Source organism: Castor canadensis, chromosome X (assembly GCF_047511655.1).
Source record: "Castor canadensis chromosome X, mCasCan1.hap1v2, whole genome shotgun sequence".
NCBI lineage: Eukaryota > Metazoa > Chordata > Mammalia > Rodentia > Castoridae > Castor > Castor canadensis.
The window spans coordinates 48377062-48393397 of NC_133405.1; the positions used below are offsets into that span (position 1 = coordinate 48377062).

A 16336-nucleotide genomic window follows, 5' to 3' on the forward strand; every position below is an offset into this window, starting at 1 on the left:
CTAGAAATCCTTTTTGCACTCTTCTAGTCTCTGACAACTTTGCAGTGACAAAGTTGACTGTTCTGCAAGGCAGCACATTCTGTTTATGGGTAGTTTATATCCTTAGAAAGAGCTTTCTGATCCTGAGCCTAAATTTGCCTCCTCTTGAGTTCTACTTATTATCCTAGTTCTCCTTTTGGGATTACAGTGTGAATATGTCTAGTTTTGAAAAATATCTTCTTTTTCAGGGAAAACATTTCCAATTCCTTCAATTATCCGTTCTATGGCATGGTTTCAGAAACTTCACCATCTGGACCATCTTCTTTTGAAATCTCTCTAGACTGACAAAGTTCTAAGTAGGATGTGGGTGCCTAGAAATGAACCAAGCCTACCAGATGCGGTCTGACTAGTGCCAAGTCCCTCCCTTGCACTGGGCATTCTACTTGCATTGTTCTATTCTAATACTGCATTTGCTTTCTAAGCAGCTACATCACACTATTGGTTCATTTCAATTTGTGATTGCCCAAAAGTCACAACTATGTAATGGCTTATTGACCTGGTGAACTTCCTCTTTATGATTTTGGCCATTTAAAACTGTTGTGATCTTTGTGAGTGGAAAATTCAGGGAGTTTGGCAGATTTCTTAAAAATTTCCAGGATTGTTTTTATTTGGGGGAGAGGTGAGTGCTAAGGTAAAATCACAACTCATTAATTCTGAGTAGTTGTAGGATCTCTTTCCTGAATTAGTGAAAAGTATGAATCACATGCTAATTTGAAAAAGAGTGCTATTTGATATAAAAGTAGCAATTGGAGTAAAGATTATGGTAATGTTTTCAGGAAAGGACATGCTTGGCTAGGTTTAATGAATAGACATGACTAGTAATTGGTGGCATTCTTCCTTGCATACATTTCATGGTTAAAATCCTTTAAAATAGTCCCTGTAGTGTTCAATGTTGGGCATTAATTTGTTTAGCTATTTTTTTGCCCCTATACAACAGAAGGGAAAATATAAGTACCAGCTAGCACTTTTATGACACCTACTATATATGAGGCTCTTTTTCACATACTTTATATGGCAATTTAATCTTCCTAACAATCCTACCAAGTGGATACTATTTCTATCATCATCATCATCCTCATCTCTGTTTTCTCACTGAGGAAACTGAGGCACTGAGAGTTTAAGTAATTTGTCTAAAGTGAAATAGTGACTAAATTCAAATCTTACATTTGAATCTAGGCAGTCTGGATCTAGAGTTGGTGCTAATATCACCTCTCATATCCAAAAACTCTTCCTAATCAGAATACTATAATTTAAATAGTAATTTACAGTATCTAGAAAATGTCCCCAACTTGCTTTGGTTAGGAACATTAAATTTAAGGGTGAGTTAAGCTCCCATAGTATTTATTTTCTCTCTTGCACGTGATGGTAGTAGTGGCAGGGGAGGAAGTTTCATAAAGATTCTTGTCCTTTTGTGCACGTAGTGTATTTGGTGTAACATTTAGGAGCTCACAGTTGGATCTATGTCACATAATGATGTTAGAAAGTATTTAATGCTTCATGCATTGGAAAGACATTTTCTCTACTTGAAAAAGTGGATGAATCAATGAATACTTTAATAATCTAGCCTATGAATTGTTGAGAGCATGATTAGGATAATAGACAGAATATGGTCAAAAATGTATACTGGAAACTAGTTTTGGTTCTGCCACTAGTTAGTGTATTATTGGGTAAGTAACAATTTCTAAGTCTTAATTTCTCCATCTTTAAAATTAGAGGATTAGATGGTCTCTCAGACCTCTCCCAAGTGTAACAGCCAATGTTTTAAAAGATTCAAGGAAACCAATATGAAGAAGCAGAGTAAAAGTTTAAAGATCTTCCATGAACGAAAGACTAATGTTAAGCTGTTGCTTCACCCATTTTTAATCAGCTTTGGGTTGTGGCTGGAATTGAAAAGTCAAGAGGAAGATCAATGATCCTTATCCCCCACAATGTGGCTCTGAATTGGGTTTACTCACATGAAAGGACAGGAAAGGAAAAAGAAATCTTTCAAACCAGTAAAGCTAATTTCATGTGAATTGGCATGAGTGCAAAATAAATTAGATGAGTAGTTTATGTATATCTCCCATAATAATCTGGCTTGTCTTAAAACATTGAGCTTTTCAAACAAATTTTACTGCCTGGTCTATGGCTTTGTGGTTCCATCATGCTCAAGGAAAAATGCTGACAACTTGTTTTCTGTTTTCACTGGCAGCATTACTGTTTTTAAATTGAGATGATAAATGGTCTGGTAGGGTGCAATGGTTGAGGTCTGAATTCTATCGTGATATTCTATATTTCTCCTTAGTGTGCACACTCTTATTTCTAGGTAGCTTTCCACTGTGTTAGAAAAAATAGCCATAATTTAATAATCATAGTCAATGAATAATTATATGGATTTTGGTGCTAACACTCAAAAGAAGACATTTTCTAATTTAGGCTTCTCTTTATTATATGGGATTATTTTGAGAGGAACAGGAAACTGTGAGGAGAAAAATTCCTCTTTTTTTTTTCTCCTGGGGGAAACCCAGGTGTGCAGAATATTTTCCTAATTTATTTTTATCCATGCCTTTTGAAGCATTTCTGAGCAGTTGATTTGTATTTTCTCCACACACATTGCCAAAGACAGTGCTAGAGTCCTGGAAAGACTCACTTTGATCTGAAGGTAGTTTTGCTCGCCATGCACTTGTGCAATTGAGCACTACCTGATAATCAAAACCAACTCCCCAAAACTGAGCTTAATCCTTTGGCGCCATATTTGAGTCTTTGCAGAATGCTTAAAACTTTATATCTTCATCTGCCAAATGAATTTAGCCAGTTTCCAACTAACATTATTTGCAATAATTTTAACCACTGTGGAAGATCAGGAAATCACAAAAGACTACTATTTATGATAAGTGGTGTTGTGTATATTAACAAAATTATTCATAAGTGATGCTTATCTTGGGATTTCCATGACTCCTTTCTTATTGTTGATGTAACCCTCATTCCCGTTTTCAGCATATTCTCAGCATTCCCCAGGTGACCAGTAACTTAATGAGTTCACAAATTCCTCTTCCCTTTTATTGCTGTCTTCCTACACCTTTGTCAAAACTTACCTATCAGTTGCCTCATAATGGTAGAGTCCTGTATTCTACAGTATATTTGTCACTCCAGCAAGTCAGTCTCCAGGGCTTAGTTTTCCCATAAGTAAAATAAAAGGATTAAAATAAATGGCCTTGAACTTCTTGTCCAGTTCTAAAATTGCATGAGATACTACCTACATTAGTGTGTTTAGGAAGTGTGTTTCCTTTCTTGATAGAGCAATTCTTGATAGAGAATTCAGATAAGAGATAGAATGTGGCAACTCTCTAGGAACACCATGATTTAAATATAGTTAATAATATTTTAGGTCACTGATGATAGGCATTTTGGGGACTTCCACATGAATTTTGATTTTCTTCAATTCACACTCACAAAATACCTACCATATTGTTATGCCTCCGTTGATATTCAGGTAGCAAATATTTCATAAACACAGTAATTTCATAAACAGAAGAGATTTCTATGTATCATTTTGGATTTAACTCCTTACACATTTAGCTGAGTTCAGAGCCTCTTAGTAAATAAACATTTCAGAGGAGTTTTTTTAATTTAATTTTTTTTATTGTTGTGCTGGGTGGGGGTACATTGTGACATCCATTAAAGTTATTACAACATATCAAATATATCATATTTGAATTCACCCACACCCCGAGGAGTTTCTTTAGCAAACTTCCCTTTACTGTTGGTATCATCCAGCCATACTTTTCCAGACAGTTCAGTATGATCAACTCTTCCAAGATATTGTCTCACTATAAAGGCAATCATCTCTCACAAATGTTACTTATGAAAGAGATGGCTTCTTTAACTGAAAAACATATCTTACTGAAACACAGCTCATCTAATGCTAGAGTCAAAGACTTCCTAATTATCTTTTAGGGGTATTTTAAACTTCTGTAACAAGAAACCAGCTTGATTTTGCCCAAGTTAAGGAAAGTAGAAACTATGGTAGATTTTTATTTTGTTTTCTTTTGGCATCTCTCTCTCTCTCTTTTTCAAAAATGAAAAACAAAAAAATCAAATCCAAATTTGAGACATCTGGATGTTTCCCATCATGAGGCTTAAACATCTGCATTTTTTCACTTCTCATCCAGATGTTATGGTCTTATGTAAACCTAGCTAAAGCGAAGCAGAATATCAAGCAATCATCTGGGGACTTTGATTAACATGGACAGCAAATCTGAATAATCCATGTTCTGAGAGTCCTGTTTTTTGTCTAGCTCAGAACACATTACTAATGAGGTCAAAGTTACTGTAGACTTGTTCCTTGTATGGGCCAGTTAGCTGTGATCTATTCCATGACCACAGAATGCACCTCTAGCCTCAGCCAGATGTCTGGAAAATGAGTGTCCTTGGTCATACAGGCAGTCACGCAAAAACCTAACAGCCAATCTCTTCTACTTGGAAAGTAAAATAAAAATGCATTTCCCCTGGATGGTGGGTTAGCTGTGCCATTTTTGTATAAAATAACAATAGTAAATATTTTATAGCTCTTATTCTGTGCCAAGCATTGTTCTAAGCACTTTGCATACATTAATTCACAATGTTCACAACAAACCTATGTGTGTTGTTATTATCCTCATTTTACAAATGAGGAAATAGAGGTATAGAAATGCTAAGGAATTTGCCCCAGGTAAAAATGTATGGCATTCTTATTTTTTTCTAAGAATTTTCACACACCTCTTCTATCAAGAAGGTCAAAGACTTTCAATGTATTGGCTGACTGGAAAATATATCAAAGGAGAACAGAAACTTGAATATTTCAGCAAACTGAATCCATTGGTAGAATTGCTAGTGGGGCACACCCTGCACCCAGTAAAGGCTGTTAATCTAATCTGCATTCTTCTACCTGGTATTATAATTGTAGGCCAAAAAGCACCCTTCGCAAAAAAAAAAAAAAAGGAAGGCAAGTTTTTGTGGGCAATAAATCCACATATAAAGTATGTATTTAGGAAAAAGGATGATGTGGTTAGAAGCACTGAACTATATTGGGTGGCCTCATAGAACTATATTGTGTGAATGCTCTGAGGATGAATGATTTGTATGACTGGCAGTATCCTTATGAATCTTTGATCTCCAACCACAAATTGACTTAGAATCCTAAAATCCTAGCCCCAGACAGGATGCAGAGAGATAATCGCATGCACTTTTTCATTTTGTAAAATTGCAAATAATAAAATTGCTTGCCAAAAGAAGCAATTGAAAAAATATTCACCTTACATTTTTGCAGAAATTGAAACTTCACAGATGTTCCTTAGTGCACTTGTTCATGTAATCAACAATTGTGTTGTGAGTACCTATCCCTTGACCTGCTCTATTATGGGTGCTTGGAATATAGCAAGGAAGAAAATGAGGCTACTGATCTTCAGATTCACCTATTCTTGTGCTTTTGCTTCAAAAAGTAAAGAGTTCCCTTCTTATAACTTCCCTGCATCTATTTTTGTTTTATCATAGGATATTATGGAAAAACAATAGCTTGCATCTTAGTAATAGAGACTATACACTTTAAGTCTCATTATATTTTTCTTCTGAGCAAAAAGCTAGACTACATTCCCACCCTATCTTTTAGAATGTGAGTGCTTTTTATGGGACAGCTTGAACCTCTATTCTCTCTCTCTCTCTCTCTCTCTCTCTCTCTCTCTCTCTGTGTGTGTGTATGTGTGTTTTTCTCTTTCTCTCTCCATTTACTAGACAAATGGAGAGAGTACTGTCTCTGAATGACTTTCCCCATAATCCTTTCCAATCCTCATTAGACTGTGGCGTGAGATAGTAATATTTTTATTGCGTTAAGATGCAAAGACTTTTGGAGTTGGCATTACAATATTTATCTATCCTGACTAATAAACTTGTGCAATGTCCTTCATAATCAGAAAGATGGTAATCCACTTATCACTTCACTTTCAATTTTGGTGAAAATTGCATTCCAGCCTTACCAAGTTGCCAATTCTTTTCCTTGTTCTTCTCAGGCCTGTACTCTGAACTTCCTCCCACCATTTCAAACACACTTCAACATATCCCCTGTTGTTCTTTGGGAACCTTGTTCAGTTTCCTTATTTTGGAACAACACAATATCTACCTCCTGGAATTTGTTTTCCCCCTATTCAATCACTTCAGTGGCTTCATTTCAAGATCATAACTTCTTTATCCCAAAGTGAGGCAAGAAATTAAAATAAAATCAAAAGATGTCACCTAAAGAACCAAACTTCATCATTTCCTTCTTTGTGAACTTGGGATTACAGTCATGCAGTGAATATGCTTGTTTCTAAGCTATATTTGCAGAAGTACTTTGCCTTTCCTGACCATTTCTCTCCCTCTAACCTTTCATCAATGCTGCAGTAGCAAATGAACCTCTCTTCTTGGTCTGACAGTGTCAGAACACTCCATTTAAAATGAAGGTTAAACACCTAAGAATAATTGCTTCACTCCAACTGAATATTTTGATACTTGAAGCCTTTATTAAACTTTTTTTCCATTTTGCACTTTGTGCATTATTGTATCAGGCTCTTCCTCCTCAGGTCTGCCTTTTTCTGACAGGATCCAGGTCATCCCTTAGTTCCATCTATCATCATCTCACACCTGGATTATGACAACAAACTCTTAGATGGTCTCCCTTCCTCCATTCTCTCCCCTTACCTAATTCTTCCTGCATCTGTTCTCAGATGAATGCTCCAACACTTTCCTCAGTCTTATTTGTTATTATATCCTCACACACATTTCTGATTTTGCCAGCCAAATGTGCTTGCTGTCAGCTAAATAAAATGTGCTTACTCTTCCTTCAGTCTTCATGTGCTAGTCCCTGAACTTAGGAAATTCCCATTCATTTCTCAGCTCTGTTTTCTCTATTCCAAACTCATCTCTTGCCCAAGTCATCATGAAATTGCCCCACCTCTCTTACTACTGTGTACATTATTATTATCTTCCCTGAATTGGATTGTGGTTTACAAATGCCCCTTTCTTCATGTATGTGATATATAAACTATTTAAGAACAAGTATTAAAATAAAGTTTTTCTATTATGTTTTATGTACTGGTCAATACATATTAGGCATTAAATACTCATGATTAACTTTAGGACCATCTGGAGAAAATGTGATTGAGACAACAGCAGTGAGCATTTGGCAGAATAAGTTTAGATGGGTGTAGGTAATTTTACAATTCAGATTACACAGTAATTAGAGTGAATAAATTTCTTAAATTGTTTGTGGCTGATTTCAGTTCTAAAACAGGCCAGTTTGATATGAAAGAGTTTGAAGTGAACCCCATACATTCATCAGAGAGCCTTAATATTTAAAACTGTGACCTCTCATAAGACATTTTAGAACAAAAATGCATGAGTAATATAGAAACTGGAGCCAGACAATTTCCAACATTAAATTCTCTCATAAAAGAGCAACAACAATTACAAGTGTTCAAACTTAACTGATCACTATGGAACTATTTTCTGTCTTAACTTTAGTCTGATTTTATCAGTTCACTACCTCACTTTGGAAAAGGAATACAAGGAGTACAAGGATTTATATGTGGAATTTTCAGTGTGTTTCTCTTGGTCAATAACTTTCTAGAAAAACACTTGGTAAAAACTACTTTATTTTTAAAAAATGCCAAAAGACATGCAAAGGCTTTAAACCAGTGGTTCCATACTTTAGCAAGCCTTACAAATACCACATGGGTCAAGGAGTCTCCTTTTTCTTGCCAAAATTTTCTTCTTTCTCACACTTGCCATTTTCCAACATGTTGCAGAAGTAATCCTTAGGATATTACTCACTTCCACCTCCTTTCAAATTCCTCTGTAAACTTCTCTTTCATAACTGAACTCTGTTTCCACCTCTCATTGCACCCTACTCCCTCCTTGCAGCCTCACAAAGTTAACCATCCATCCTTAATCAAAATATCTACCTTTCACATCATGCTACATTGGGCTCAAGCCTTATTAGAAGCCTGGAAGTATCTCTGTACTCATAGTTTTGATTGAGTATTTGAAAGCAGAACAAATTTGGCTTACAGGTAGCAAGGAGTGGGATCTTCTTTTCAGGAAATGTCCAGCTACATTTCAGAGTCGCTATGGTTAGATTAGGGATCATACATTATCAAGCCTACCAGATCTCATATTTTACTAAATTAAACCAATAAACATGTCCACCTCCCTGACCATTGTTTGTTCCCAATGCAATTTTCATTTCCTATGCATCTAGTACTTTTGTGCATTTCTTACTTGCATCATAATTTCTGATATTTTCAGAATGTTTCACCTTCAAAAGTCAGCTTTTAAATGTATGCTTACATATAATTATATGACATTGAATTTGTTACTTATGTTTGAGAACTAGTTGTAACAGTGTTTTCCTAGATTCTAAAATCCATTTCAGTGAAAAGTTGAAAAGAAAAAAATTCCCAGTGTGAAAGAAATTAGAAGTACACATTATGTTCTAGACTGAATAGTTATTATACTGTATGGGCTCTATCTTTTAAAAATCTCAGATGAAAATTAAATTTTGAATTGCCATCTAGAAATAAATTTTTATAGATAGTGTACACATTAGTTCCTGAAAATGGTAGAAAAGGTTTCTTGTCAAGTTCCCCAGCACAAGTGTGAATGCTCTGTTTTTGAGTACCTACTAGTAGTGAAAGGACACATTGTGGCCAGCCAACTCAAATTGCTACCCACGTTTAATCATTGTAAATAAAGGAAGCAGAGAGACCAATGTTATATTTTCAGAACTGGCATGCTCAATACAGAACTATTAGTTTAAAAATATGACTGAACATTCTATTTGAATTAATCTTGATTTTTGTGGAAAATAATGTTGTAAAAAGTACAATTGGCCACTTAAACATATACTACTCATTTCATGCAGGTTATTAACTTAGTAGTTACACATAGCATTAAAGAACAACTAGAGTAAATACAACTTTATAACACTTGGAAAGCAGTTCAGAATTCATAAATTTTCATTTTGAAATACCTATATTTTTACAGAAGCAAAATCTCCTTTCTAAGTGGAAAAAATACATCTATGAAATACCTACACATGTTGAAGAGGACCTTTCAAAGGAGTAACTAATTGTCCCACTGTGAAATGAACATGTATCATTGCTAAGCATTCACACATTGTTGGTACATAATACATTTTCTGAACAGCTGGATATAGTAAAGCAACAGAGAAACAAGTACTTTTACCAAAACTCATGGATCACAGGGCATTAATAATGGAAAGAAGTTGAGAGAAATAATCAAAGCATGTTATCTAATGTTCATTTATACATTTGAGTTTCATAATTACAAGGGTTGGGCAAATTCTTATTTTTACACACTGTGTATATTTTTCCTTGTTTATATTTGTTCAAGAACTTGATTTAGGAAACATTTGCAAAATGTCTAAATCAACCTTGACAAGATATTGACCCCCCACAGGCATCTAAGTGGAGAGCACACCAAATTTGATTAATTGGAAATCATATAAAGTAGTAATCCACAGTAAATACTAGAGTAGGGGCACATTCCTTACAGCAAGTAGGAGATATCTTAGATTATTCACAGAGATTTTCTGGTGTGATACAGTCACAGTCACTATATGAGGGTGGACAAGTGTAGTGTATTAATTGTACTCTTTGAAGCACCGGAAATAGAGATATTTCTGTAGGAGCCTTGCACACACAGCCAAGCAGATATGTGTATGTACAGAATAGTCTATTTCGCAACTACATCGCAGATGAGCATTTCTTTAATTGCTGCTCTACCACTAGTAAACTCAAATCATTTAGCACTTCATCTGTGAATGTTGGTGTAATACTTCTTTCCAATTGCTGATACTTGCAGTCCATGTATATTTAAATTCAAACTCCAATGATGCTGAAAAACAAGCAGCAAAATGCCCACATCTTCATATAAGGCTTAGAGCAAGTCAAGAGATTGGGAAAAATGTCCATATGTGAACTTGTTAGAAAACAATAAAATGTGCCCTTTGTTTTCAAAGTCATAAAAATTTTGAAATAAGCCAGAATTGCCATAAGGCATATTGAAAATCATCCTAAAAGAACTCGTAGTCTGTCTATTCATTTGCTTAAGAAATGAACATTGTTACCTAACTACCAGTTTGCCTACAGAAGATGTGCTTGCCTAATAAAACTAAGAGTTGTAATTATGAGCTGTTGGTTTAGTCTATAGAAGTTGTCCATCGAAGAAGTTCTAAACATTTCAATCACATTTTTTTTCTCAACTGATTTTCCTCTATAAACAATCTTCCAACTGGAGTGCCTCAACATTTTTTCCATTATAATTCCTGATTTTTCAGGCACTCTTATATGAAAGTTCTGTTTTCCCCTTAAACTTAGTTCTGAATTTTTGAATTCAATTAAAGTCTTCCTTATTTTACATACAATGTAAATGCTGGAATATTCATAAATATGGGGAAGATAACTCACCCAATAAGGTTGCAGTCTGTATGATATCATAAAACCTACACTAAAACAACAAAATTAAAAAAATTCTTTTCAGGAGTAAATAAAAACTGTACATTGGAACAAGGCAACACACTACAAAAGTAAGTCCTCCCCTCCCCCCTCTATTCTGGAAATGTAAACAAAAATATTTAAGTACAAAAGTGATTTCATGCCTTTTCTTCATTATTTTCAGCACCTCGATGTTATTGGGTGTACTTTATGCTTAGTATAGCAAAAATTATGTAGACTCATATAGCTGATCAGAGGAATTCAGTTTTTTTCACTACCAAATATCACTGGTGAAGCTAAGCTCTTTGGATGATAAAGGTAGCAGGGAATTGTTCCTAGGAAATTCCTCGGTATCTTTCAGAGTATTATTAAGGGGTAGCTGTCCATTGAGTAGTGTCAGAGGCAAGTTACAGTAAGTGTGGTTGTTGCCTAAGGAAGGTATTGGTAAGGTTGTGGTTGGCATATCGTGTTTATAACTTCTGCAACAGTGCCTCATTTGCATTGAATCTGAATGGTGAAAATCAGGGAGATCGGCTTGAGATGATGCCAGAGTGGCCGAGGTACTGGTCATGGCAATTGAGGGTATAGGCTGGAGTTCTCCAAAAAGTCCTTGTTCTGCAGAGTCCAGAACATGGCACTGAGATAGCGTTTCTTTTTTCTTGTTTGGCATTTCATACACTAAGTGCTTCCAAAACTTAGAATTTAACTTGCTGCTTTTGGGTCCCCTCCACTTGATCAGGGACAGAAGCTTGATGCTTCGCTTTAGTGATTCCACTTCCTGGCAATTCACCTTTCCTTTTAACTCTGTACATTCAATCAAAATCACTTTGATTTCTCCACTGACTAGCATGTTATGGAGTCTGCTTTCCAGTTCGAAAATACTCCATCCCCTTCTGAGAATATAGTCTGGAGTGAGCACGATAATAAGTCTTCTGCTTTGCTCAACACATCTTGTGAGATCTTCAATGTATGCTACAAATCACAGAAAGAGAGAAAGAGTAAAACAAAGACATTGCCAGTCTTTAAAGCATCAGGTTTATATTCTAGTATAGCAAAGATCCAGTCTTCTACTAGAGTCCATCACATTTTCTTTGCAAATTCAGAAAGCCCATTTCCTCAAAAATAAAAAAAATTAAAAACAGGTGTTTAAATTCTTATTTTCTTCCCCCTTACCATTACTTTACGTGTTCTGTTGGCCAATACAAATTCTGGTTTCTTCAGAACTTAGGTGTTTTCCAGTGACTTTTATTTATTTTATCACTTAATTCAAGGAAAGTTTCCAGGCTAGAACTCTAAGTGAACAAGCAATCAATGGGTCAATGAAAAGAGAATTGGAGACTTCTAATAAATGCAGGGCTGCTGCACTTTAGGGTTTGGTTTGCTTTTCCTCCCTGTATGCTTTCTTTTTTATTAATGTTATTAATTTTTAATCCACAAATGATAATTGTATATATGGTCCCTAGTTTACACCTACTAAGCAAATAGGGAGGCCATGTATAATAACCACATGAGATAATTGTCATTACAGAGATGGTGAAAAATCTCTTCTGGAATCAATCACCTTATTTCTCAGAATATCTTCTGTCATTTTCAACCTTACGTTCTTAATTATGCCCTTCAAGCTCAGAGTGGTGTGTGCCCATGAGGTTAATTTGATGTAGCTGCTTTTTGTTCTGAAGAAGAGTGAAGGGTGAAGTTGGAGGTGGGGGATAATGTGGCATGAATGGTGAAGGATGAGCAGGAGACTATTTACTAAGAAGGAAGTTTTTGCCCTACTTTGTCAAGTAATTCTGAAACTGAGGTATGTTACTGCTTTTCTCCTGCAGAAAAGCACTCAACTACCTCTAGATTTGCTTATCCCATAGAATAAACCTTTTGCAATCATGCTTCCCAAAGTCTCATCTGCCAAAAAGGGAAACGTACACAAGTGTTAACAAATGGAGACTTGGACACAGGTGCTGCACCAGAAAGCTGTCTTTACTAAGCACAGCACAAGGTCTTATCTAATATACAGTGCCCTCTAGCAGAAGCGGTGCTTACAGAAGCATAGCAACATTTGTCACTACAAATCTGCCCAAGGTTATAGACTGCTTTCAAGGAGTCACATTCAGCACATAGTGTGGGGTCACCAACCAGCCAGTAGAAGCCATGTGAAAAGAGAAACTTATTTTACAAATACATATTTTAAAGATGATCTCCCTTTTCCAGGGTTTTGTTTCCACCAGTTGGCAGCAAGAAAACGTTCAAAAGTGAAAATAAGCAAACTTTCTACACACCCTACAGATACACAAAAATAACTTTCAAAGAAGTACACATAGAATAGCCCATTTAACAGTTTGTTTTCATGGCTGATTTGTTTTGACTTAATACATTTCAGGACTTTCTCATGCAGTAGTTACATCAACTGTATCTTAGGGGATAAGGCAGTTTCTAAGTTGGGATGGAATCTCTTAAGAATTTTGAGTGTTTTATTTTAGAGGTTATGTAGTCAGGGGGAAAATCAGCAGTGAAATCTGCAAGAACAAAACAATACAAAATAAAAATCACTACACAAGTAGCAATGGGGAAGTCTTGTAACTCTGTAATTGTCACTTAGAGAACTGGTGAAACAGAATGGAAGGGAAGGTAGAAAGTTTCAATAGATTGGGAAAATATTATCCCAATGTATCAACAGCTCTGACTCTTCATGGTCTTCCTTTCTTTCTGCTTCCAAAAAGAAAGAAGTTATGTGGGAAGCTTCATCATTAGAAGTTGGATCTGTAAGATATAGTAAAATAAACTATCATGCATCTTTCCCATTATTCTTTTCACCTTTTCTCCAAAATAAATCCCAAACCCAGAATCATGGTATCAGTGCAAGAGTCCATGAGAGTACAGTTTCTCTGTGTTAACTGTTAGCTTTATAGAAATGTTCCCTACAAAATAATTTATGAAGGGGTTACATTGACTAGTATACTTCACTTATTAATTACAGCTTGTAATTTAATTTTTAAAAATTGTTCTCTACAAACCTTTTAAGGAGTCACATAAAATACACCACTAGGATCAACAGCACTTCTACATGTTAGGATGTTGTCTAAACGTACTTTTAAACTATAATTTTTAAAACAAAAGCTATATATATGCATGTCTCTGTCTACTTAAAAAAATGCAACTCAAGTATCTGTAGTCATAAGAGAAGTTACACACAAATGCACTAATTACTTTGATTGAGATATGTGGGGCTTTGGCTCTCTAGCTTCTTTTTGGGATGGGGAAGGGAACATGTAATATATTCTTCCTAATAGTATAATTGTCACTCTTCGCCTATCTATTATATTTTATCATTTGACAACTAAACAGAATGCAACAATTAGAGTTTTTGGGACTTCTTAGGAACTCATTACACTTGCCCCAGGAGGAATGCCTTTCAGGACAGATCCCACTACACTCAGCTACACAGGGTGTGGGTGTTGAAGGGAACCTTGGAGAGAGGGAGTGGTCCCTGTCTCCTGCACACTACACTAGCTGTGCTTATCCTGGCAAAGCCTAGTGGAGAGTTGAGGCAACCATCCAGATAATTCCACCTAAAAACCTGCTGTAGAAAAAAAAAGTTCTGAATTATCCTGGTTTGCCCTACATATACATTAATCATATGTACTGGAATACATCAAAATTTTCCCTGGGTAGACACAGCCCCAAGTGTCCCAAAGAAAATACTAGCCATTTGCTTGGGCCCTGAATTTTGTGTTCCATTTCACTTGGTGAAAAACCAAGTGGAAGTTTTCAGATGTGAAGCCCACATTTCACTTATTGGGATAGTGATCAGTGGTTGGGCAGCAACCTCAATATTTGAAAGCAGCTGGGGAGGTGCCTCTAAAAGCTGCCTGGCTTAAGGAAAAGGAGAAACTGTGCTCTTGCATTCATATTCTGGCTCACTCTCTATTTTTCTATATTTTTTCACTTTTCCCTTCTTTTCTTCTCTCTACCTCTTTCTTTTCCCTTTTGTTTTCTTCTTTTCTACCTTCATCTCTTTTTCTTTTACCATAATCTTTCCTTTTTTTCATTGCCCTTTATGTCTTTCCTTTCCTTTTCTTCCTCTCTCACCTATCTGCTTCTCCCTCCTTCCTCTCTCCCTGTTAAGTCTTTCTATCTCTTTTCCTTCAGGAAAAAAAAGAACATAGCAATCACAAAAAATGTAAATAAACAAAAAAAGAGATGAAACATGAAGAGTTCACATTTTTTACTTGATAATCTATAGCCAGATAGTTGTGGCTGGACTGTATGAAGCAAGTGCCCCAAATAATTTGCCTTCATCTTGAGGTTGTAATGCTGTAGCCAATGATAGTAACTTGAAGCCTTTTCCATTAAGCCCCCTGTCCTGTTTTTGCATAGACCATGAGCTAAGAATTTTTTTTAATTTTTAAAGAGTTTTTTTTAAAGAAAAAGATGATGAAAATGAAGAATATGATGCAACAGAGATCATATGTAACCCATAAATCCTAAAGTATTTCCTATCAGGACCTTTACAGAGAAGACTTGCCACCCTTGAATTAGAGACCAAACAGGGTGGTTGGGTTTGGAAAAGTTCCAAATAAAGTAAGCAGAAACAGGTATCAAGTTAAGACATCGCTGGTCCATAGTGAAATCTCTGGCAGGCTGTGGGGTTTGCCCTAGTAGGGCTGTGGTTTTGTGGGAGACATGTTAGCAACCTTCAGAAAATGTCTTAAAAAGCTTATTACCACAAAGAGATAATAAAGAAATGTTTTCCAAAAAAAAATCCCTAAATCCACAGCACATATGAATACTCACTAATCTTGCCCTGACTTGTTCAGGCATATTTAGCAATTGCATAGCAAAAACCCCTTAAAAGATTTTTTCCATATAAAAATATGTAATGTTCCTTAAATAAAATGTTACTACCTCATGTTTTTATAAATTTTGGTTCAAGTAATTTCTGATGACAGAAAAGACCAAGGGATACTGTATCTGACAGTCTTCTGTTTCTCTAGACAAGTCTGTGAAACCACAGCAGTTGACCAGATAGGACATAAAGCCAAGTCCATTTCACCTACTTGAGATCTTCACAATTAGGCAAAGAAAAACCCTTTGAATGTAATTTTGATAGGAGTGCTTAATTGGCTTAAATTAATTTTTTATATTGTACTTACAAATACAAGACACTTCTCCTTTTGTCTACGCTGAGTTGATAGATTTAGGAAAACATTCTCAAAGAAAATGCAATGTCACTAGACTCTCTGTGGGATGTGTATCTATTAGGGAAATGAAGAGAACTCATGCCAGTACCATCAGTATTGGTGGGAAACAAGTATATTGACAACCTAAAACCTTATTAAAAATAAAATGAGTTCAGTTTTAAAATCTCCTTCACAAGGTGTTATATAAAGCAAACTTCTAGTGTTTTTAGAGCTAAAGTAGGATTTAATTCAGAAAAGTGACTTGAAAATAAATTATGCCACTTATTAATAAAGCAAGAAGGTAAACTGAAGGAGGGAATAGAGATAAAATAGAATCAGGAAGAATGACAGTCTCAAAAAACTGCTTCTGTAAGGTATGTATAATTTTTACAAAAGTACTCAGTACTTTTGTCATTTTAAGGTTCTGAGTCTTCTATAGATGTAGGCAGAAGGACAGGAGAGAAAAATCATACTAGCTTATTGACCATCTGATTTTCAAACTAACCAATTGTTTCCTTGTAAATTATTTTTGTGTTGATAGTTCCACTTATGTCAGGGCTATTATCAGGGTCATGTAGCAGATTTTAAAAAGGTAAAAAACAAATAGGTAGCTTG

General features: G+C 35.5%; 1 protein-coding gene and 1 long non-coding RNA gene across 15 annotated transcripts in view; one reads left to right on the forward strand and one right to left on the reverse strand.

The window, feature by feature from the left end:
* Positions 1-16336, forward strand: part of LOC141419754 (uncharacterized) — a 279105-nt gene that overhangs the window by 223327 nt on the left and 39442 nt on the right. The gene's annotated exons all lie outside the window — the stretch shown is intronic.
* Positions 3701-16336, reverse strand: part of Il1rapl2 (interleukin 1 receptor accessory protein like 2) — a 1059626-nt gene continuing 1046990 nt past the window's right edge. The window contains exon 11 of the mRNA XM_074063284.1: positions 3701-11516. Coding sequence (XP_073919385.1) covers positions 10819-11516 — 698 coding nt within the window. The 3' untranslated portion in view covers positions 3701-10818. The remainder of the gene's footprint in view (positions 11517-16336) is intronic.